This window comes from Mirounga leonina, unplaced genomic scaffold (assembly GCF_011800145.1).
Source record: "Mirounga leonina isolate KUSES-001 unplaced genomic scaffold, KU_Mleo_1.0 Mir_166, whole genome shotgun sequence".
In the NCBI taxonomy this organism is placed as follows: Eukaryota; Metazoa; Chordata; class Mammalia; order Carnivora; family Phocidae; genus Mirounga; species Mirounga leonina.
This window is the reverse complement of record NW_023270418.1, coordinates 11,037,899-11,061,907: the sequence shown is the minus strand read 5'-3', so window position 1 is coordinate 11,061,907 and position 24,009 is coordinate 11,037,899. Positions and strand designations below refer to the sequence as shown.

Here is a 24,009-nt window from a genome sequence, read left to right as displayed (position 1 = left end):
GGTATATAGACCAATATGGACTTGTGACCCTAAGTACAAATGTTGTACCTAACCCCAAACAAATCCCAGCATGCATCTTTAAGGATAAGCTCAGAAGCAGCTACCACCACTGGACTTAGGGGGCAGGGAGATGGGGTGGAAAAGAAGACTTAAATGCCCCTCAGCAAGCTGTGGGGGTGGGCAAAATTTGCCAGACATTAACTTCACAAGTTTCCTTTTATTTATTTCTGCATTTATTAATTCCACAAATACTGAGCACTTACTTGAGGGCCAGAACCATGTCAGAGGAGGTAAGTCTGCCTGCAGTAGTCCTATACAATAGACCTTTCTGCAAAAGTGGAATATTCTGTATCTGGACGGTCCAGTATGATAGCCACTAGGCATATGTGACTGCTGAGCACAGGACACATGGCTAGTGTGTCTGAAGAACTGAATTTGAATTTTATATAATTTGTAAAATTAAATAGCCACATGTGTGACTAGCAGATACCATAATGGACAGTTCAGCTTTAGAAGCTTGTAGCCAAGTTGGAGAAGCAGACAAGAAATTATAATATGATGTAATAGAATTATATACAGGGTACTGTGATAAGACACGAGACGAAATTTATCCAGATTGGGGTCAACAGGGCTTTTCCAGATTGGAGGTAAAACCTGAGTTGAAATTCTGAAGGATAAGTAGGAGTTGATCAAAGCAAGCAGTATATTCATAAGGTCTAGAAGGGGGAGTATAGCATTGTGATTTGGGCAGCTGCCAAAAGTAAGTTCTCATGTCTGGAACATATAGTGGGGAGGGGCGGGTAGTGAAGAGAGATAAAAATGAAAGGTAAACAGGGCTCGGTTCCTTGTATGTCTCAAGCAGGGAAATAACGTTATCAGACTTAGCTTTTTAAAAATCACCCTTAAAATAAAAAACTTAAAAAATATATATGTATTAAATTCTTGTAAAGGAATAAAAATAAAAGATCACTCTGATATTAGTATAGATTAATAGAGGAAGATTTGGAGTAGGAGAGACTCCTAGTAGGAGAGAAGGTTTGAAGGCTGAGAGACCCGTTAATAGGCTATAGGACATAATTAAGATAATAACATTAAGAATGGAAGGCAGTACAAAGTTTGGAGAAAGATTAAGGAAATATCTAGACAGGATTAGATGCTGGAAGAAATGGAATTGAAGGGCTTAAAATTGAGCCAGGTTTCTGGCTTTAGCAATAGGAGTAGGTGGTACATGATAAGATGCTGGGAGAGATGTTAATTTGGGAAATGGAGAGAAGATATAGCCTATCTAATAAGCCTAAGAGAGACTGTATTTTATTTATTTTAAGATTTATTTGTCAGAGAGAGAGAGAGAGAGCAGAAACGGGGAACAGCAGGCAGAGGGAGAAGCAGGCTCCCTGCTGAGCAAGGAGCCAAATGCAGGACTCGATCCCAGGACTCTGAGATCATGACCTGAGCCAAAGGCAGATGCTTAACCATCTGAGCCACCCAGGCGTCCCTGTATTTTAAATCAATACAGTGGCAATTATATTATTATAAGAAGTGGGGAAAAAAGACAAATGCTTTTCCAAAATGACATTTGGATGCTGTACTATTCCCTCCTTGATGTCCATAATGTGTTTTCGTAGTCTCTTAGTTAAAACAATGTTTTGGTGCTCTCAGCCCTCAGAGATCAATCTTATTTTTAAAAGATCTTCAGCTATTCTTTTTGTACCTTACATCATTACAGAAAAATGTTACCTGTCACCCACTTGTCTAAATGGGAATTTTATATTCACAAAGTTAGATTTCATTCTAAATAACTAATAGGGCATGGTGCATTTGAGTTGTGGTTTTTATAAATAAAACACAAGTAGAAGTATCTGTCAAAAAATGCAACATAATGTTTGTGTTTTTTTTTAAGGCATTAGTGGTAATCAAATACAAACAGATCTACATATTTCATTGTAATTATTTCCTCTTTGGAGTAGAGACTCTTTCCTACCCTGGATGTTCTATTTCTAATACCATTTCAGGTGTCAAGTCAGCTTTTTAGCCAATCTCTATATGAAGCAGTTATGTATAGGAGCCATAGGACTACATTCATTCATTTATAGACATAATTCCATATAGGGATGAGTTTTGACGTTGGGAAGAATTATTTGAAGTCCTGTGAATCAAAATTTTCATGGAAACATAATATTACATATCTTGTATGATATGGTATTTACGAACTGCTTAGACTTTTTCTGAGAGCATGAGAAAACTCATTATTTGCATACCTACCACTACATTCTACTACTTTCTGAAATACCCTGTGTTTCATTAAGTTAGGCTCATCTTTTGGAAGAACCAGAGTGTGGGTTGCCTGGGTGGCTCAGTCAGCTGGGCGTCTGCCTTTGGCTAGGATTGTGATCTCGGGGTCCTGGGATAGATCCCCATGTTGGGCTCCCTGCTTGGTGGGGAGTCTGCTTCTCCCCTTGCCCCTCCCCCATTTGTGCACTCTCTCTCAAATAAATAAATAAAATCTTTCAAAAAAAAAAAAAACCAGAGTGTACATTAGGCTGTATTAAAATGAAGCTACAGAGATTGTCTTGAAATGAGAATATAAGATGCTTCTTTTAAGTACTAATCCAAAAACAAAACAGGTAAATTATTTTACACATAGAACAAAAAAGAAGAGCAAAATAATCCATTGTCCTGGGAAAGAAATACTGTAGGATTGGTACATTAATATTAGATGGCTGTGATGGAAAGGGTTATTTGTTGGCTTCAGTCCCAACATATCCCCCCTCAATATACCTTCTGACTAGTGAGTAGATGGTTCTGAAGAAGTGAATGCTTCATAAGGAAGAGCCTAAGCATTTGATACTTAATAAACGTTGCTTAAGATGCCTGTTAAAAGAATAAAAATGGGGACACCTGGCTGGCTCAGTTGTTAAGCGTCTGCCTTCGGCTCAGGTCATGATCCCGGAGTCCTGGGATTGAGCCCTGCATAGGAAGCCTGCTTCTCCATGTCCCACTCCCCCTGCTTGTGTTCCCTCTCTGCCAAAAAATAAATAAAATCTTTAAAAAAAAAAAAAAAGAATAAAAATGATAGTCTTTGCTACATAATTAATATGGCATCTATTCACAGTTAATGTACATTTTTAATAATACTGAATTCAAGTCTTGGCTAGTACCGGAACTATATAATTGAATACATTGTAAAAGAAACTATCAAAAACAAAGTGAAATTGCAAAGCATGGTTCACTTTGCAGAAAACTGGGTAGACAGCATAGGAAACCAGGAACAAAGAATGCCCAGCAGACACCATTCATACCAGCAGCTGGGATAACTGCTAATCACAATAGCTAATATTTAGTGAGTGCTTACTGGGTGCCAGGAGCCTTATGTGTTATTTCATTTGGTTCTCAGAATTTTTCTGTAAGGCATTTATTAATCCCAGTTATATAGATGAGGTTTAAACAACCTGTCCAAGGTACTTACCTAGTAAGTGGCAGAGCTACATTTTGAACTCATGACTCTTCTTACTCTGTGGACTGTATCTTTAACCACCATACTTAAAGAGCCCATCAGAAATTCCTCTTCAGGCTGGATGGAGGTAGAGTACTTGGGGGAAAGATGAAGGAGCTTAGCTTGCAATAGCTATGAGAATGAGCAGGTCTAAGATTAAGCTCTAAATCTATTCAGCAGGGAGATGCTTGATAATGAAAGAATGTTAGTAAAAAGCATCCCCCATCATTACTCCAACACTAGTGCTGGAGTTGTAGCCTATTGGAACTTTGGTGAAATTCCTCTTTGGTGATAATTGGCTAATGAACCCAAGGTAGCACCATTTTTAAGTAGGGAATGACAATAACAGTCCCCATTAATAAGCAGATAGGAGAGTAATAAGACTACACAGAAATAGCATGCATTGAAATAATCAGTGTTAACTGTTCCATGCCTGGTCCTTATAAATGTTAATCCCTTTGTCATGCGTCTAGCATTTGGGAGTACCACCATTAGGACTCCAGATATTCTACTCAGGTAGGCAAATGTGGGCAAGAAGTTGTGCCAAGAAGAATGTCAAATACAATGTTAGTGAAACTGTTCCTTGAGTTTTGCTTTCAAGGATACTGATAACTGGCACTTGAGACTCCCATTTTTTTAAATGAAAGACTAATAACGTTTTCTCTGCCTTGTGTATCAAGAGCTCTTCTACTTGATTGCCCCTAGGAGGATTCAGTGCTTCACTTTTTGACATATGTCTTTGTTTATAGCTTTTATTGGTGTTATAGGAAGAGTAAACTCCAAAAATTACTGATTGATGGTGTTTCTAATTTTGCTTTTGCATGAATCATACAATACCAGGTTTTATGAAGTTCTTTTAGAACTATATAATAAATTATTTCATTTTCCAATTATTCTTTCCAATAGTTTGTGTCCACAGCATCTTACCATGGCTTCATTTTGGTTATGTAAGTCATGATTAAACAGAATATACATTAGCCACATAATGGGATAGTAATTTGACTTGATCCTGCTTACCTGGAAGATAGTAACATAAAAAACAATTTTATGGGCATTGTTAGAGTAAAATGACATATGAAATGAAATGTACATTCATCATGTGGACATTTTTCCAGGGTAGGGAAATTATACATTTTTATATTTCACATTTATCATTCCATGAGACCCAAAACAAAATCTTTAAAATATGTGTGGAAAATGAAATAAATACTCTTAAGATTAAATAATGTGTTACTGATAGATCACCCCCATTTGCTTTTGCCAAAAAGAAACAAGGCTTTCTCTGATTGCTTTCATAAAATGTGTGTCCCTCTCTTCCTTTATAATTCAGGAAAAGGAAAAATAATCATGTCAAAAAAGGATTCCAGGGGCGCCTGGGTGGCTCAGTCGTTGGGCGTCTGCCTTCAGCTCGGGTCACGATCCCAGGGTCCTGGGATCGGGCCCTGTGTCGGGCTCCCTACTCGGTGGGCCTGCTTCTCTGCTTCTCCCTCTCCCTCTGCTGCTCCCCCTGCTTGTGCTCGCTCTCCCTCTCTCTCTCTGTCAAATAAATAAATCTTAAAAAAAAAAAAAAAAAAAGATTCCAAAAGCTTTGCCCCTCTCCTTGGCTTTATACCCTCCTACCTTTGTTGGTTGTAAATTATAAAATATCTGGCAAAGAAAGGGTTCATTTAAAAAATCAACCTGTTATTAGAATTTTCTGTTTTTTGAAATTTTTGAAAGGTCAGACATACAAATATCTTATTCTTCAGTAGGATCTTTTTCTTAATTAGGTATTTTTTGCTTAAATAAATGAGTTTGATTGCAGTTTAGTAAATGTGTTATCTGATATTGTGGACTCTTGCATCAGATTTCATTTGAATCGAGAAAAGTAACACCTGTGGGTTGGTTCACAAAGCCTCTTTTGTTAAATGGACACCCGCAGGCCATGAGGCAATTACATTTGTTGCTTGTACTATAAAGGAGGCACTTAACTAGACCTCTGTTAAGTATAGTTAAGAACTAGAGGCTTGATTCTTTTGTCCAGCCCTGAGATTAGGTATTATCATACATCAGGAAGTAAACCTCTGACGTAGAAAGGAGAAACAAGAATGATTTAAGGGTTCTTTTAATGCTTTAAAATTTAGCCCTTAGAGTAAGTCCTGAGACCCTGGGAAAATTCACATTAGAGCCAAAGTAAAAATTCCTATGTGGTATTCACTATAAACATATTCATATATTCTTACTCAGTTTCACAGATTCATTCAAGTTTGGCATAACAGATTGACAAAGGTATGAAAAGGAAAAGTAATCTAACCATTTAAAGTTTCGGTTATGAGAAGTAACGAACAAAGGCATAGAATTAGGGATTTCCATTTTTTGTAATTTGCAAACATTTATTACAAATCAGTTTATTGGAGTCTACATTTTAAACTACCATTTAATCTATTAATACTATAATATTGCTATAGAATTTTTTCCCTCTGGTTTGAATTTTCAATTCAGTGATAATCAGTAGTTTAATCCCAGAGACAATAACTGCATTTTGAGTAAGAAAGGAAATTTTGGTTCTGTTTTTTTGCCTCAGTCTGTACCAGAAAGGTCAGGTTTTGAATTTCAGACCCATACCCAAAATGTTTACTTTATGTTTATTTAAAGAAATGAGTTCTTAGCTAGACAAATATTTTAGTTATCCAGAGATCTGGTGACAATACTGCTAACTGCAGTCATTTACTTACACTATACAAAAAAGCAAACCTTCTATCTAGATTGGAAGTTAGATCTTTCTCTTTCCACACTAGCAAAGATTAAAAAAAAAAAAAATTAATTCAACAAAGCTCTTCCTAGCCTGTATTGTGATGGACCATGTTCTTTTTTAAAAAAAGTACAAGTATCACTTGAAAAGGACAGCCACATTAAGATAACGTGTGTGTGTGTGTGTGTACTTATGATGGTTTGACTTAAGATTTTTTTGACTTTATTGTGCTACAAAAGCGATACATATTCAGTAGAAACTGTACTTCAGAATTTGAATTTTGATCTTTTCCCGGGCTGATATGCAGTATGATACTCTCATGTTGCTGGGAAGCAGCAAGTGAGCTACAGCTTCCGGTCACCCATGCCATCAAGAGGGTAATGTGACCATTTACAACCAACCATCCTGTACCCATATAGCCATTCTGTTTTTCACTTTCTTTCAGTATTCAATAAATTACTTGAGATATTCTACACTTTATTGTAAAATAGGCTTGTGTTAGATGATTTTGCTCAAGTGTAGGCTAATATGAGTGTTGTAAGCACATTTAATGTGGGCTAGGCTAAGCTATGATGGCCAGTTGGTTAGGTATATCAAATGCATTTTTGACTTAAAATACAGTCGACCCATGAGCATCAGGGGTTTGAACTGCGTGAGTCCATGTACATGTGGATTTTTTATACTATAGTACTGTGAATGTATTTTCTCATCATTATGATTTTTCTGAATATTTTTTCTCTAACTTATTTAAGAATATGTATATAATACATATAAAATACGTGTTAATCGACTGTTTATGTCCTCAGTAAGGCTTCCTGTCAACAGATTATTAATAGTTAAGTTTTGGGGGAGGCAGAAGTTATACGGGAATTTTCGACTTGGCGTGGGACGGTAGGGGATCAGCACCCCAACCCCTGTGTTCAAGGGTCAACTGCATTTTCAACTTATGATGGGTTAATCGGGACATAACTGCATGGTTAGTTGAGGTTTATATCCATTTTTAAATTATCTAAGTAGTATATACTGTTCATAAAAATGTAAATTTTGAAATATATGTTTTTGTGGATTTCTTTTAAACATTTATACATATTGCCATGTAACTTATTTTTTTCACTGATGGTATTCATGTAAATCTACTAGTTTTTTTTAACCAGCTGTCTACTATTATATAAATGAACCATATTTTATTTGATCTGCACCTACTGAGGAGTATTTATACTTTTGCCAATTTTGAGATACAAGCAATACCATAGTGAAATTCCTTATTTATACATAATTGCATGCTGAGTTTGGCAGATCTTTTCTAGAGATTTTGATAAAGGGTAGAACAAAAACATGCAGGGGATGCAACTGAAAGGGACTCAAGGTGAAGAGAGATGCCAAAGGCACACTTTACCTTACATCAAAAACTTTCAGTTTTTACCATAAGGATTCTCTTCATATTGTTATGAGGTATGCTAAGAAAAATAATAAAGACTTTAAAAATTAGATAATTTGAACATTTGTTTCTAGTAATGATGATGTAACTGATGCTGAACTTGCCATCCTGCCATAAAGAACTAGAAAATTGGACAAAAATGTAAAACAGCTGTTCTCAGAGAATGCATAGCAGGAAGTATGGGACAGATCCCTAAAAAGAGGGTAGACAAGGCAAGCCCTATACTTGCCCCGACTCCTGCTGCGAGTCAGGTGTTTCACAAGGTACTGAAGTAAAATTCAAGCCAAAGCATAGTGGTTTTGCTGAGTTGAAGAGACAGATTGGTATAGGGGGAAGTTTAAGTGGTTGGAACTTATGGATCAGACTACTTGGGAAAACAGAGCTACCGAATGATCACCATAAATCTCCTTAGGTGTTCTCTTGGCTTTTGAGCTGAATACTAAATTGTGCCTGCTTACAATGAAACGTAGAGACCGAGCAAAGAATGAGTGGGGAGCTGAGCAATTCCCAGAGCTCACACAGGGCTAAGAGCCACTGGAGCTCTGACCAGCCAGAGTGGACAGATCTTACTGAATATCCTGCACATTCAGTAGAGATCCCTGAATATCATGCCTTACTTAGTAGTACGCCTAAAGTAGCCCTAAGAGTACAGTGTGAGATACACCCAACCTGACAAGCTTTAAAAACAAGGCTTGAAAGGAATAAGCCGATCCACAGCTAACTTATCTGCCTCCCCCAAAACAAGCAGACCTCTTCAACATTCAACCCGCTGTAAAAAAAACAGAATCCACTCAACAAGTCAATGTCCAGCTCAGTCACAAACTACAAGATATGTGAAAAAATAAGAAAGTGTAATCCATAGCCAGAAGGAAAATCAATTAAATAGATCCAGAAATAACAGAAGTAATGGAATTAACAGACACATGCTTTAAAACACCAAATCTAAATATTTTCAAGGATCTCAAGGATGAACATAATGAGGAAAGAAATGGTAAATATCAAAAGAACCAAGTGAATATACAGAACTTAGAAAACACTTTACAATACATTGGAATGTATAGCTTTACAATACATTGGAAATGGCAAAAAAATTAAAAAGACCCAGACTAGGAGGAAATATTTGTAATACCTGTCACAGGACTTATACTCAAGATAAAGGATTCTTAAAATGAGTAAGAAAACAACCCATTTTAAAAATAAGGAAAAATATTTTAATAGACACTTCACAAAAGATACACTAATAGGCACAAGAAAAAAATGTTCATCAGAGAACTGCAAATGAAAACCACAATGTGACACCAACAGTTTACTAGAAGTGCAGAAATTTTTAAAAAGGAAAATACCAAGGTTGTGGGGCAACAGGAATACTCATACATTACTGCTGCAAGTGTAAAATGATTTAATTATTTAGGAAAAGTTTAAGGGTAGGCATACACTTATGGCCTAGAAATTTTACCCCTTGGTATTTACTGAAAAGAAATGGACTTACATATTAATGTTTAGAGTGCTTTATTCTTAACAGCCCCAAACTGCAAAGAAAAATAGCCATCAACAGATTCATGGGCAAACATTGTTAATTTACAATAGAATACTACTTAGAAGTAAAAAGGGATGAATGATTGATACATACAACTGGATTAATCATAAAAAAATGAACAAAAGCCAGACACAAAATAAATATGTGTAGTACAATCTTATTTATATTAAATTTAGAAGCAGGTAAAACTAGTTTCTAGTAACAGATCTCACTAGGTGCCTGGTACCAGGTATAGGGATGGGAGGTTGACTGGCATAGGAGGGAACTTTTCGGCATGATGAAAATGTTCTACATCCTTGATTGTAATTAGCAGTTATGTAGGTGTGCACATTTCCAAAACTAGTGTCAAACTTGAAATGAGTGCTTTTTATGCTATATAAAGTAAATCTCTAAAAAATTGATTTTTAAAGTGTACACTCTTACTCTATACCAAAAATAAGCGGAATAATTTCAACATCATGAATTTTTTACTGGACACTGAGTAGTTGGCAGGTAGGTCAGCAAAAGTGACTGCTTTGATTTAAAAGATCCAACTTAGAGGTTTTCCTGTTTATAGAGAAGCTGTTATTAAAGGTTCCATTGATGATGAGGCTGTTTCCTTGATTTGTGTACTTTCTATCAAGCACCAAGTCTGAGAGGTAGAGGATATTTCCTTTACTATAAATGGATGCATGGGTATTAGAATGTATAGGCTTCAGATAAATGGGAATTAGCATGCCCCATATTTGAACCTACTTCTATTAACTATCAATAATAGTACTTCACAGATTGTTTTAAGGATCAAATGAGTGTTTTGGTTTTTTTTTTTTTAAAGAAACCAGAACGCCATGTATATATACTGGCTTGCACTACTATTTCCTTCTTTATGTTCCACCTGTTGCAATCAAGGACTAGGTCAAGATAGCTGAGTCATACTCTTCCAAAGGCTTCTGGTAATATGTTCCAGATTCCGTTCTGTACTGGTTAATTATTTATTCCGTTAATAATAAAATTAACCAGTACAGAACGGAATTTATTACCAGAGATAACACTTCATCACTTTATTTCACTAATTTGGAAGAATTCAAAAGTCATACAAAAGTGATTGTGCTTTGTAAGAATTTATACTTACATTAATAATAAATACCACCAAATATCGGACTTCCAGTTTTGGCTTAGGTGTTGTAAAGAATTAAGATCACGACACGATTATGGTCTATTGGCTTATTTGGTCATAAAATAATAGACTTACACAAAAGCCAAGCAGGTTAATAAGATGTTATAATACAGGGACCCAGGCAAGGCAGACTTTATATAGTAAGTGCTCTAAACTATCAAGAGTATTTGGTATGGGCAGGCAAGATTGGGGAGAGCTTCATGAAGAAATGGAATGTATATTGGATCTTGGTTTATTACATATTTTTTACAACTCAGAAACAAACACATATTAAGGAGAAACTATGGAAATTTAAACATAAAATGTCCATATTATAGCTTCTCCCATAGTGGCACTTGAGACTATGTTAATGACACATGGCTTTTCCAAATACACTTTTGGTTTGTTTTTTTTTTTTTTATCTGTGACCTGAGATGGATTCGTTTTTCTACCTGAACAATAAGGTTGACTGTACATAAATCCACTTATACAGATAGGAATTAGTCTTGCTTTTGGCCCTAGAACCTATAACTTAGTTCCACTAATAGTGGGGGGAAAAAAGTGATCTTATAGCATCTGATACTCTTTCAGGAAACTTAAGTTCTTTCTCTACAAATAGATTTAACATTTAAGTGTATGTAAATGAAAATAACTTGTTTTGGACAAATATTTCTACATAAGACATTCCAAAATTATATAAGCTCTGATGTAAAGTGAAATTCAGATTTTACATGCTTGTATACATTTATTTTTCCAAAAGGTAATATGGGGGATGGAGGTGGGGGGAGTCATGAATAATAGGCAGCTCACACAGGGTTTTTAGGGCGGTGGAAATACTCTCTGATACTATAATGATGGATACATGTCATACATTTGTCCAAACCCATAAAATGTACGACACAAAGAGTGAACCCTAAGTTAACTCTGGACCTTGGGTGATTATGATGTTGATGTGGGTTCACCAGGTATAACAAATATACACCACTGTGGTAGGGGATGTCAATAGTGGGGAAGGTTATGCATGCGTGGAGACAGGAGATGGGTGAGAAATCTCTGTACCTTCCTCTTGATCATGCTGTGTACCTAAAACTGCTCTAAAAAAGTCTTTAAAAAGCAGTAATTTGTAATATTTTGTAAAATTGCAGTCATTTCTTATTTATCCCAGTAGGAGTATTTTTCTTCACATAAGGTACCCAAGTAATAAACAGCAAGTCAAAAGAAAAGTGAAAATAAATTCCTTCCCAGTAGATCATCTTGGTCTGGTCAATAATTCAACTTTCTTGGGTAACAAAAACTATAAAATAACTTGTAAAATGCTACTTTAAGGATTACTGCTGCAGAGTAATTTTTTAAGTTTATATAGAATAGATTAATGGGCAAATGTTTCATATCACAGAGCGCATTTTTTTTTAAGGTAACATGTTCTGTTCTAAATATTCTTATGGTTGACATTGAGTAAAAATGTAAACTTAACGTTATTTACCAGTTAATACATAGGACAATATAGGAGATAGGGTCTTTTATTCAGTAGGTCACCATCATTAATTTTACAACTGATGATTTTATAATAGGTCCTTCTAGTTCCTGATGGTCATTACTGAAGTATAATGCATTGAAGATATGGCCTGTACAAAGGCAGAACAGGGATCTTAATTAGAATTCTGACAAGCCCACTCCAATAAAATGATGAGATTATTTGTAATTGATGTCACAATCAATTACCATTTAGTTCATCATGAGCACTCTAATAGGTCTGGCGGTGGTACTGGCCCCAGGATGTTGCTGAGTTGAGTGGCTGCCCTGCTTCTGCTGTTCCAGAGACAGGAGGGCACATTTTCAGTCAGCATCCTAATGACCTCTTTTGAAGTCTATTAAATTAATGACCCTGTCACACTGTTTTGATCTCTTATAACCTCAGTTTGGGGTTTGTGTAACAAATTAATGTTTGGGAACCATGTGGCAAAAAAGATAGGTCTTTTAAAATGATGAAATCTTAACATTACTAATATTATTTAGTAAAAGATTTTTTATTGTGCAAGAAATAAAAGCAAAAATACAAATCATAGGGTTTGTATGTGTTTTATAAAAAAGAACTTTAGTAGGACATTTCTTCCTACTACCAGAAGACATGCTTTTTATTTATAGTACCCAAATTTGTTTTTTTGTTTTTGTTTTTTAAAGGGGCTGCTATCTTCTCTAATTCTAGGTGCCAACAGGTCATGTTTGGTTAGAAGGTGATAATCTACAGAATTCTACAGATTCCAGGTATTATGGACCTATTCCATATGGACTAATAAGAGGACGTATCTTTTTCAAGGTATTATTTTCTGCTTAAAATGTAGGTTTTCTTCTCTGAGCTGGAAAAAAAAAAAAAAAAAAACAATTTCTTCCAAAATGAACTTTGAAATATTCAGGCTGTCAGTGGACTTAACTGTTGCAGCGACTACATTTTAGGCACATGCTGGCCTTCATAGCTATAAACATTACCTTTTTCCCCACTGAGACAGGTAATTAAGAGTAATTTTTTGTTTGAATAATAAAGTCCAAACTACCTTAGCTATAAGAAGCCCTTAGTTTAAACCTCCAGAATGTAATTCTTTCTCATACAACTTGTACAACTATATTTGTATCTTGGAAATAAATATGCATTTGCAGAAGAGCAGTGTAGTCAAACCACACTGTTAAGTGCGGATATCCCAGTTAAGTACATTGACTTACCATGGTTACAGTAAATGTAGGACTCGTAGGAAAGATGATTATTTTCACTGGCTCCTCCTTTTTGCCACAACAGTAAGAAGAAAAACACATGAATACTTGGGGCTGTGGGATAATCTGCAGGATTCTTTACACTTATGCAGAAGTTATATTTAAATACGTAGGCTTACAGTTAACTTTGAGGGTAGTAAAAGAAAACACAGACACATATTCATACATATATATTCACATACCATACACATATAATTTCTTGTATAACATATCGGCATTCCAAACTTTAGAGTTTAAATACATATGCACATACAAGTTTACTTTCTAAAGTCTTATTTTGGTATAGAGAATTTGTTCTTGACTAAAAATAAGGAGAAAGTGTTTATATGGCACAAAGAAAAGGGATGAATAAAGGGAATATGATGATGATATAACACTCTCATTAAGTGTCTTCAATCACATTTTAATTTTACAGATTTGGCCTCTGAGTGATTTTGGATTTCTACGTGACAGCCCTAATGGCCACAGATTTTCTGATGATTAGCAAGAATTTATTGTTCTGATTTTTCTCTCCAAGTGAATTTATTATTGCCACTGAAACCATGTACTTACTAATAAACTATTTGCTACTTAGTTTTAATCATTTGTAATTGTTATATGTAAAGAATAAACGACACGTACTGCAAGCTCTATTAGTTCCAATATATGGATAAAAATGTAAGTCATCTAAATTTGTATTCAGATTATTTTTCTTTTAAAGCTACCATTTCCTAAGTTACATTTAAAGTTGAAGATGGCAGTGTTCAAATCTAAAAAAGTCAGTCATCTAAATTTTATGATAGATATAAAAATATTTTTAGGGAAAAAACCTGGATGACAACCTCACTTCTGAATTTTTGGTTTTATAGCTATAACGAAAGTAATCTTTTCTTGAATATGCCTCATACTTTTGCTACATTTACACATCAGAGTAGTAACTAGTCTTTTAAGTCCAAACCAGTAATAAATACCATGGGTTCAACCTAATAAAAAGCTGCTATGACACATGCTTGGTTCACTCATTTGAAATTAAGTAATAAAGTTCCAGTGATCCCATAAAGGATTCCTCAATTTTTTTTTAAATGAGTCCTGACTTATACTGTACATAAAGTATCAAATATACAGAAAAATAAAATCTTTAGAGTCTATTATAATCAATAATAACATTATAAAAGTCCATCTGATCATACCAGCAATGCACTGTGGTTCCTTATTCATAAATGCAGGAATTAATACTTAGTACTTTGAAATAAAAAGGAAAATAATGCATCTGTATCAAATTTATTTATTTATTTTTAAAGCTACCATTTCCTAAGTTACATTTAAAGTTGAAGATGGCAGTGTTCAAGCTTTATTCCCTTTAATGTAGCCACACGAAGAATCTGGAAATACAGTGTCAGGACGAGTCAAGTCTTTTCACTCCAAAGCTATCCTTTCTACAGTTGCCACTTTACCTTCTTTATTAACTTTGAAATAACTTCATGAATATCCATATCCAGCCCTCATTATGGGAGTACTAGGCTCACATGTTATTCACAAAGATTATAATTTAATCCTAATGACTTGAGACTTTGAGATACTTGTACAATAGGCCTGTAACTTCAGCAGCTAGAAATGTCATGTTACTTCAGAAACTCAGTAACTATAAAGAAACATGATGATACTGTGACCCATTATAAGAGGAGACATGCTTAAAGAAATGGAAAATTCTTATACCAAGGAAAAATGGACCAAATAACAAAGTTCTCAGATGGGAATTCACAAAATATAACTTATAATTCAAGTCCTTTTTTTTTTTTGGTGATCTATAAATATAAAATATAAATACATATAAGTAACTAAATTAATTTTCTATTAATCTGGGGTGGCCCTTGCTTGACAGTCTTATACTTTCTCTGCAAATAAAAGCTGACCAAAAAAAGAATCCTACTTCTTTTTATCAGCTTTATACATTTACTTGAATGGGCTCTCTTCAACATGTCTGAATACACAGTTAAAGGATCCCACTTAGTGAACAATTTCAGCCATAATGAAGGAGTTCTATAATTAGTGAACATGTATCACAAGAAATCAGGGTAACTTCTTCTGCTTCATCCTTAGAAACACTGTATTTTCCACCACATCGGCAACTCAGAGAAAAAGAGTGATCATCTGTAAAAAAAACAAACAAAACAAAACAAAAAAACAAAATGCCTCAAACGCTTGTAACTATTTCAACACCTTTTTAAAAAATGCAGTTTATCTCATAGAAATTGCAAAACATGCAAGTATAAAACACTTCAATGAGAACTTGAAACAAATTCTTGTATGGGGCAGTATTTCTAAAAATTATCTACCAAAAAATCTTGATCTGTAGAGATCTGTAGAGGGCTAAAGCTACAAATCAATAGCCCAAAGATCTTGAGGGGAGAGCAGATGCTCAGAAGCGACCCAGGACATTTATTTGAAGTCTCCTGTTTTCTTAAGATCCATATAAATTTTACATTCCTCTCAACAATGTATCGGTCAAAAATACTACTGTGAAGGAAAGAGAGAAATAGCTCTCCATGTTTTACTGTAGAGCAACATACTTTTGCCTGGAATATGTTCTTTTAGAGAAAACTCTAACTTAACTGTTTTGTTTTAAGATTTTATTTGAGAGAGAGAGAGAGAGAGAACACGAGTGGCGGTGGGGGGAGAAGCAGAATCCCCCCGAGCAGGGAGCCCTATTGCGGGGCTCGATCCTCAGTACCTGAGCCGACGGCAAATGCTTAACCAACTGAGCCACCCAGGTGCCCTGCTAACTTAAACTGTTTATCAAGTTCAACATTTAGATACTCTGTTCCAGTATCACTATTTCTGTGAAGTGAGATGCCCAACAGAGGCGGTACAGCGCAACATTTAGCCTACTAATGGTGGAAATTTTATTAAGTCTACCATCTTCTTGGGAACCTGAAATGCTCATGTCCTTTAACTGAAAAAATCTGATCCACTGGTCATTCCATTTCAATGTCACTGAGAAGTGACTGTAAAAGAAAAATAATTACTGATCAGCTTACTGTACAGTCATAATTTATTAGAGATACATCAAATAACTTCATTCAATTCTCAAACGTTATTCCTTAACACTCAGGTTTCATCATATGCCACTAATAGAAAAAAAGAAAAGAAAAAATTCAACTGCCTTGTATTTGTTCTCTAATCAAATATGGCCTTGGAAAAATTAACAAATAAGCCAACTTTACATGTTTCTTTTACTAGTAAGGAAAACATGAATTCATTCACCTAATCCTCCTTTTTATTTTTCACCACAATGTCTCTTTTGTCCATAAAGAAAAATAATTTAATCTTGGAATTTTAAAATGCTAATAGCTTCCCTGTCTGATCCAATTTCAAAAGTGAATTGTTTCATTATTAAATTGTCTAAAAGTGTACATATTCTAACCATTGGTTTTCTTAAGCTAAATGTCCCTCTTCTTTTTTTTACCACTTCAGTGAGCACTGAGAAACAATTTGAGGTGACATGTGCTCAGTAAATGATGCAGAGGCCACCATGGGCTACTGTGGAGTTTTGTCATAGATGATTCCAAATGTTAATGCTCACTAAAAATTCACATCTTGTTACATTTCTTCTTATATTATTCTATGACTTAACAAAGTGATATCTTCACAGAAACCATTTTAAATACACTGAAGACAAAATAACCAAGTTGTAAAACAGACTAACCCTAAGGGGAAAGGTTAACCACTCTAAACAGTTCTTCAGGGATGGCTTTTAAGCGTAATAAAATGCATTGTTTCATACTGTCCTTGGCTCAAGACTATGGTAATTTGGCTATGTCTATCATGTAGGGTTTCATCCACTTTTCTCCTGCTCTGGATCTTCACTTTCCAAGGTTATTCTGAAAATGGCCATGAAGGAATCTTCAAACAATTTTTTATTTGCCCAGCTGATCGCACTTTTTATTGAATTTTCATCTGCCAAGATTGCTCTTTTCAATTGCAAAACTTACATTATTAGTTTATAAATATCCCCACAGAAATAATGGCTTCATGCAGCTGTTTGCCGCTCAGTATTTTTTCTCATAAGAATAAGGATTATTTCCATCTTTATAAAAAACCCTTAATTTAAGTATCAGGATGTCCTAAATTTTTAAGATTAACTCAAGCTTCTAGTAACTGATTCATTGGCTGTGGTTAGGATTCTTCTATATCTTCACTGTCACCTTTACTTAAGGAAATTCCAAGGATAGGAACACATTTATAACTTGACAATTTCATGTTGTACATTTCTTTCACTATCTTGTTTTTTTCACTTGTATCAGAAAGCTCAGGGGCGCCTGGGTGGCTCAGTCAGTTGAGCGTCTGCCTTCAGCTCAGGTAATGGATCCCAGGGAGCCTGCTTTTCCCTCTCCCTCTGCCTGCTGCTTTCCCTGATTGTGCTCTCTCTGTCAAATAAATAAATAAAATCTAAAAAAAAAAAAAAAAGCTCACTGTATTTGTTGACTGAACAGATGCTTGAACCACCAATCCATATTAATTTAAAATAAAAACTTATTTTAAAAGGCTACTGAAGGAAAAAATACAAAACCAGTTTTGACTATTTTCATATTATCAGGAATCATGAGGAAACAAAATATGTTAATCAGCTGCAGCAAAAAGAACTAATTTGTCTAAGAAGAGATTAAACACACACAATGTTAGTTGATGAGATAGCAATACTGTATTTTCAAAAAATGTATTTAGTTGGGCAGGTCTCCTTGCTAAATAACATGTTCTAGTCTGTCCCCTTCATGAACTAGAAGCCTTTCCACTAAAGCCTGTATCACCAGTATATTCTACTTTCATAGCAGCTCTTGTTTACTCTGATGAAACTATTATAAAACCCTGGGAGCCCCAGTTACACAAAACCTCAAGTTTCTCAATCATTCACTGCCCAAATAAGAATTTATACTCTAGGATTTCATTTGGCAGTTTAGGAGCAGAGTGGCCCAGAGGCACAAACATGATTCTCCTCTTAAGTCAACAGCCTATTACCCACCTTCCTAAGAGCACTAAGTTAAATTATAAAATATTCCAGGGGCGCCTGGGTGGCTCAGTCAGTTAAGCGTCTGCCTTCAGCTCAGGTCATGTTCCCGGCGTCCTGGGATCGAGCCCCACGTCGGGCTCCCTGATCAGCGGAGAGCCTGCTTCTCCCTCTCTCTCTGCTGCTCCCTCTGCTTGTGTGTCCTCTCTCTCTCTCTCTCCCTCTCTGTCAAATAAATAAATAAAATCTTAAAAAAAAAAGTTCTTTAAAAAAAAATTCCAGTAAACTTGGTTTCAGGATGGATGGATGGGCTGTTTATCTTCTGCCTATCCACACTCATTAGTCAATTTTTATAAACCCCTAGGGAATTTTTACTGCAGGCTGAACAACAGTTATAGGGTTAAAGTATATAAAAATTCTAAGAAATAGTAAGATTTTCTTCATTTTCCCAGAGAAACATGGATGTGTGATATTCACATGGGTTCTATTTAGAAGAAGGAACTTAACAGTGTCTAACCAGAGCAATTCAGAAAACTATTAGAACAGTAAGAGAAATTAGATTTAAGTCGTAAAATTCTAGTAATAGAGGGCGCCTGGGTGGCTCTGTTGGTTAAACGTCTGACTCTTGATTTTGCCTCAGGTCATGATCTCAGGGTCATGAGATCAAGCCCTGTGTCGGGCTCAGCGCAGAGTCCGCTTGTCCCTTTCCCTCCACGTGTACTCTCTTTCTCTAAAATAAAACTTAAAAAAATAAAATAAAATAAAATAAAAAATAAGATAAAATAAAATTCTAGGTATAGAAGAGGGAAAAAGATAAGACGTCATGGTAGGTAAAAGGGAGTGACAGATTTTTCTTTTCACCTGACATAAAATCAAAAGTAAAAACCAAGCTCCAAGCAGAAGAGTATAATATTAAAAGCCCTGCCCTGATAGTTTATGATTCCATGTAAAGAAATAAAAATAAACAAAAATTTTAATAGGAATTCATCTCATATGTCAACAGAGGAAGGATGGAAAAAATTATCTTCTTTAACTTTACTTTCCCTATTACACAGATGGAAAGTAAATCAAAACCCAAGTAATTTAAAAAAGAAAACCTTATGAAACCTTCTATACCTAACATCTAATTAGACTAGAAAAATAACTAGAAATGAGTCATATGGGGGACATCAATAATTGAAGTTTAGAATGAAAAATATTCCTAAAACCACCCACATATATATATTTAGAAAGCCAAGCTATTACTATTTTTTTAGATTTCCAAATATCCTATGAGTTTTTCTTCTCAAAGAAAATCCGTAATATTTTTCTTTACTATAGTCAAGAGAAAAAATCCCAACCTTCATTCCAACACATTTCTTCAAGATATACTTGAGCATCTACTGGTCCCATATTTCTTAGATCCTCTTCTGTAAAATATAAAATGCGACATTTATTCAGCACTTAACCATAACCATGAAGAATGCTGAAAAGACAACTACAGCCTGGTGACTACAGCTGTAATTTATTTACCATTTAAAAACTTAGTCTATTACTTCTGACAGCAGTTTTAAGGCTACATGACTTGGGGTCCACTTCTTATGAACTTCAACAGTCAAAATCTATCCTATTTTCCACAAATATGCAACATACAAAAGCCATGGAGTTGATTTTGGTGATTCCTTGTGATTAGTAACCCCTATTTTTGTGAGAGATAGGGAATTTTTTTTTTGTCAAACTATACCTGTAACTAAGGAAGGAAGCATGTAGTTGCGCAAAAATAACTGTTTGTGAACCTTAGCTGTAGTATTTTACCAGCTTTCTAACCTTAGAAATATACCTTAGATATACTGAGCTATCTCTTATCTACTTCAGAGGGGTTGTTAATGGACTGAATTGTGTCCCCCCAAAATTCATACATTGAAGTATTTAGAGATAAGACTTTTAGGAGGTAACAAAGGTAAAATAAGACCATAAGAGTGGGGTCTTAATCTGATAGATCAGTGGCCTTATAAGAAGAGGAAGAGAGAGGGTCTCTCTCCATGCACAGGCACCGAGGAAAGTATCAAAGACACAGCAAGAAAGAGGCCATTTACAGCCAGTAAGAGAGCCCTCACCAGGAGCCATATTGACTGGCAGCTTGATCTGGAATTCCAGCCTCTAGAACTATGAGAAATAAATTTCTGTTGTTTAAGCCACCCAGCCTATGGAATTTGCTTATGACAGTCAGAGCAGACTAATACCAGTGTGTTGTTCTAATCAAATGAGATCAGTCTACAAGTACTTTAAAGAAAAAAGCTCTAACCAAATGTAAGAGGCTATTAGTCATCTGATTTTTAATTGCTTGCAACAGAGAAATAGGTAACTTTAGACTTACTTTAAAAGGTTTCAATAACCATACAATACAACTGTATTGTGTTGATGTTCTATTGCTATTTCCTACGCCAAAGTTTTCCCTGCAGGTGGAAGGTTCAAAGAAGCCTGGCATTCTACCTAAATTTAGTAAGTGTGTAGTTTAGGTAGTAGAAGCATGTACTCTTGCTTAAAACAAGTATACTTTGGGACAAAGACAGCAACTAACAGATGAGCACTTGTCTTTGTTTTTAAAGGCATGTTATACTTCATGTATGCTTGTATTATTCTTCTAGAAGTCGATGCTTAAAAGAAACTACTAAAATCCACCCTTCACCCCAATGAAATTTTCTTTAGCTGTCTCACTAGTCTCTTGTTCACTTGCTGAGAATGCTTTCCTTTGTTCCGTTGTGTGAATGCCTACAATTTAATTATATTTAATAACTGCCTGTTCAAAATTTATTGGTGAGTTACACAATTTTAAAATAGATGAAAAAATTATACAATATTTTGAACTCATTGTGGTTTTCTATTAAGTATGTCAAATATTATATCACTTCATATTTACTGGGTACCAACAATCTATTAAACGGACCCTAAAATCCAAAGACTAAAGACCCTGCCCAGTGGTCGGGGGGAGTTCCTCCATCTCTGTGCCCACTAAATAGCTTATACGGACTGTATCAGTATGTGAGGTAATCTCTGAACAAAACAATTCCCACATTAGCACACTTGGTTATAGGTTATTCAGTATTTTAGTTTTTTAAAAATTCTCCCTAAAAGTCCCATAGAGAGAAAAAAAAATCTTAATCATATGTTTCAATTGCTTAGAATAACTAAGGTAAGTCTGCTTGAATGGGGAAATGAAACACTTTTAGATTAAGGAATGGGGGTAACTGGCACTTAACAGACTGTAGTTAGAGGAAAAACAGATGTAAATAATTTACAATCAAGCCAGCTATACTCCAGGGTATCTGATCGATATCTTCAGTAATTTTGAAATCAATTAAAGCAAATCAGACAAGGCAGAGATAATGACAAGAGGAATAAGCCTTAATCTAACCTATCTTGCACACCTGCAATACAGCAATTACACAAAAAGACAACCCATTCATATATATCCATTATGCTATTTTTATTTGAAAATAATAAATGAAAAATAACTGGCAGAGATAACTGCCAAGGAAGTCAGCATAGTGCCGTGCCTCTCCACGAGGAAGCTGTTATGCTCAGCTAGTTGCTGTTTCACATGGAGCACCTCTCTATTATTCTATTTCCTCAAAGAAGGGGCCTTTACATCTTAATTTTTTTCTTTATATACAGTAACTTTAAAGTAGCAAGCTATTTCTTAGTTGACAGGTCAACTTACATGGTATCTTTTAATAAGAGGGAAAACAGAACGCAAAAGTGGTTAGTACTTTGCCCAAGGTCAGAGTTAAAAGAAGTATATTAAAAAATATTCTCATGTTCTGTGGCTGTCTAAATATCTATTTGATCTGATCATTCAATATTATGTGGACACAGTCCAAGTTTGGGGGATTCTGGTTTTAAAAGTCCTATCTGACACAAGAGAGAACATACTATATGATTCCCTGTTATATAAAATATAACAGGCAAAACTACCCTGAGTTGTTGCATGACACTGTGGTGTTGGGTGTGAGGGAAACTGGTGACTACCCGGAGGCACAGGGGGCCTTCTGGGTGCTGGTTAGATGGGTATGTTTATTGTGAAAATCCATCAAGCTGGATACTTAGGATTGGTGCACTATTCTGCATGTATGATACATTTCAACAAAAAAGTTTTAAAGGTAGTGTGCTGAGACTCCAAGAGCTACCCTTTTTAATAGAAATAAGGAAACAAAAGTTAGGGAAAAGTTAAAAGCCTAAGAAAGTGTGTATTCCTTGAAAAGACGGTAATCTAACAACTTGTGAAAAAGGCTGGGGGTGATTAACTCAGGGAAAATTGGATCCCTGGAGAACTGTATAATGAGCAGAAGGGGTACACATACAAGTAAAAGGTGAATCTAAATGTAGGGGGTGGGGAGGTGACCCCGATCCTTTGTTGAGAGGCAGGTGTCCAGGGAATGGGGCAACAGCAACTTCCACCCTAACTACGATTACAAGGAAGAAGCACAAACAAATCAATGTTTTTTTTTTTTCTTTTTTAAACAATGATCTCTGCTTGTCCACCATTGTCGTTATAATTAGAAAACTTAATTCTTCCCTAGCCTGTAAAGTAACTCACAGGAACCCTGTAATTAGCTTTGATAATTGTCTTCTAATCAGGCATGGCATCTGCAAAGTAGGTAAGTTCCTTTTCTTTTGAGTATTACATATTATAAATATTTTTGCTCATTACAATGAAATATTTCAATAGGTATCTGAAAATGTAAATCCTATCTCAAAGTTTTCCTGTTAACATGACACTACTAAAAATATTGAGAAAACATAAACTGACTTCGCGATTTAATTAAAGGAATAGGTACAAGATTTAAATCTGGAATCTTAGCTCCAGAATGGTAATAACTTAAAAACAAACAAACCCAGCCATTTGGAAAGAAAATGCAATGCGTGGCATTTGGGTACTCTATCTTAAGTCCAATTACACTACATGATTCCTAATTCTTTTGAAGTAAATGGGCTCAGCTTTTCTAAGGTATGTAGGTCCGTTCACATCCTGTGCTGTATCCAAAGCTTAGCCAAATATGGAGACAAGAAAAAGATCCAAATTTACTTACATATAGAAAGCAATGCATTATGAAGAGAGATTCCTGTGGAATATAATGATAAAATCAAATAATTTATGTGGTTACTTGGAAAAGAATCTTTCAACCTTCAGAAGTACAGGCCCTTCTGACCTTGTGTTCTATTGGATTTGTCTGACAACAAGAGGTGAAAGAATTCTGTGGCTCCTTTGTCTCAACGGTGGGATCTAAGAAAACACTGGCAGGACTCATCAGAGAGGTTTATGAGCCTGCAATTCAAAGAGATTAAAAGGAAAATCTAGGGAGATTCTTTCACACTGAAGAATAACATTAAATAACTATTAGCAGCTTGGTTCAGTAAAGCTTACTAGAGCTCTCGCTGGGTCATTCACAACTTTCTAAAAGAGGAAAGGTTTTTTTCAGCTCCATTTGGGAATCAATAAATATTTCTTACTTCTTACAAGACAATGGAATTCCAGCCTTTTAAAACTTCCTCGTAATGATAGTAAAATTTCTAAAACAACTTTTTGCTGCCTAAATAATTACACTTCCTAATCCCAGGAAACCTTTTCTAACTGTAGCTACAATTCAAATAAATAAGTAAAAATAAATAACAGCAACAAAAAGCTACGGTGGAGAGGAATTTAACTTCATTATGGCTGAGATATCAAAAGTCTCATTCAACCCAATACTGGCCAAAAGATCTAGTCCATCTGCAGTTCAGTCCCTACTATTCATGTGTAGCAATGTCGTAACTTACTCGAGCGATCAAGTCCCCAGGATGCTCTCATTTAGCAAGTAGTCTATTGTATTTATTTTTATGCCTTTTAAAATAAAGTTTATTTCACACTTAACGGAAGTCATCTGTGTGTAAAAAGCAAACAGTAGT

General features: G+C 35.2%; 2 protein-coding genes across 17 annotated transcripts in view; one reads left to right on the top strand and one right to left on the bottom strand.

The window, feature by feature from the left end:
- The window catches only part of IMMP1L (inner mitochondrial membrane peptidase subunit 1), a 79,491-nt gene extending 65,811 nt beyond the window's left edge, over window positions 1–13,680 (top strand). For 14 of the 15 annotated variants that reach the window (XM_035012496.1, XM_035012497.1, XM_035012495.1 and 11 more), the window contains 2 exons: window positions 12,541–12,651; window positions 13,516–13,680. In XM_035012496.1, the coding sequence (XP_034868387.1) occupies window positions 12,541–12,651; window positions 13,516–13,584 (180 nt within the window). In that variant the 3' untranslated portion in view covers window positions 13,585–13,680. Of the gene's footprint in view, window positions 1–12,515 lie in introns of all 15 variants that reach the window. The other variant, XM_035012507.1, reaches the window with a different exon arrangement.
- The window catches only part of DNAJC24 (DnaJ heat shock protein family (Hsp40) member C24), a 63,131-nt gene continuing 50,960 nt past the window's right edge, over window positions 11,839–24,009 (bottom strand). Inside the window, exons 4-5 of one of the 2 annotated variants that reach the window (XM_035012508.1) lie at window positions 19,425–19,493; window positions 11,839–15,230 (exon numbers count right to left, since the gene is read on the bottom strand). In XM_035012508.1, coding sequence (XP_034868399.1) covers window positions 15,100–15,230; window positions 19,425–19,493 — 200 coding nt within the window. In that variant the 3' untranslated portion in view covers window positions 11,839–15,099. The remainder of the gene's footprint in view (window positions 15,231–19,424; window positions 19,494–24,009) is intronic. The other variant, XM_035012509.1, reaches the window with a different exon arrangement.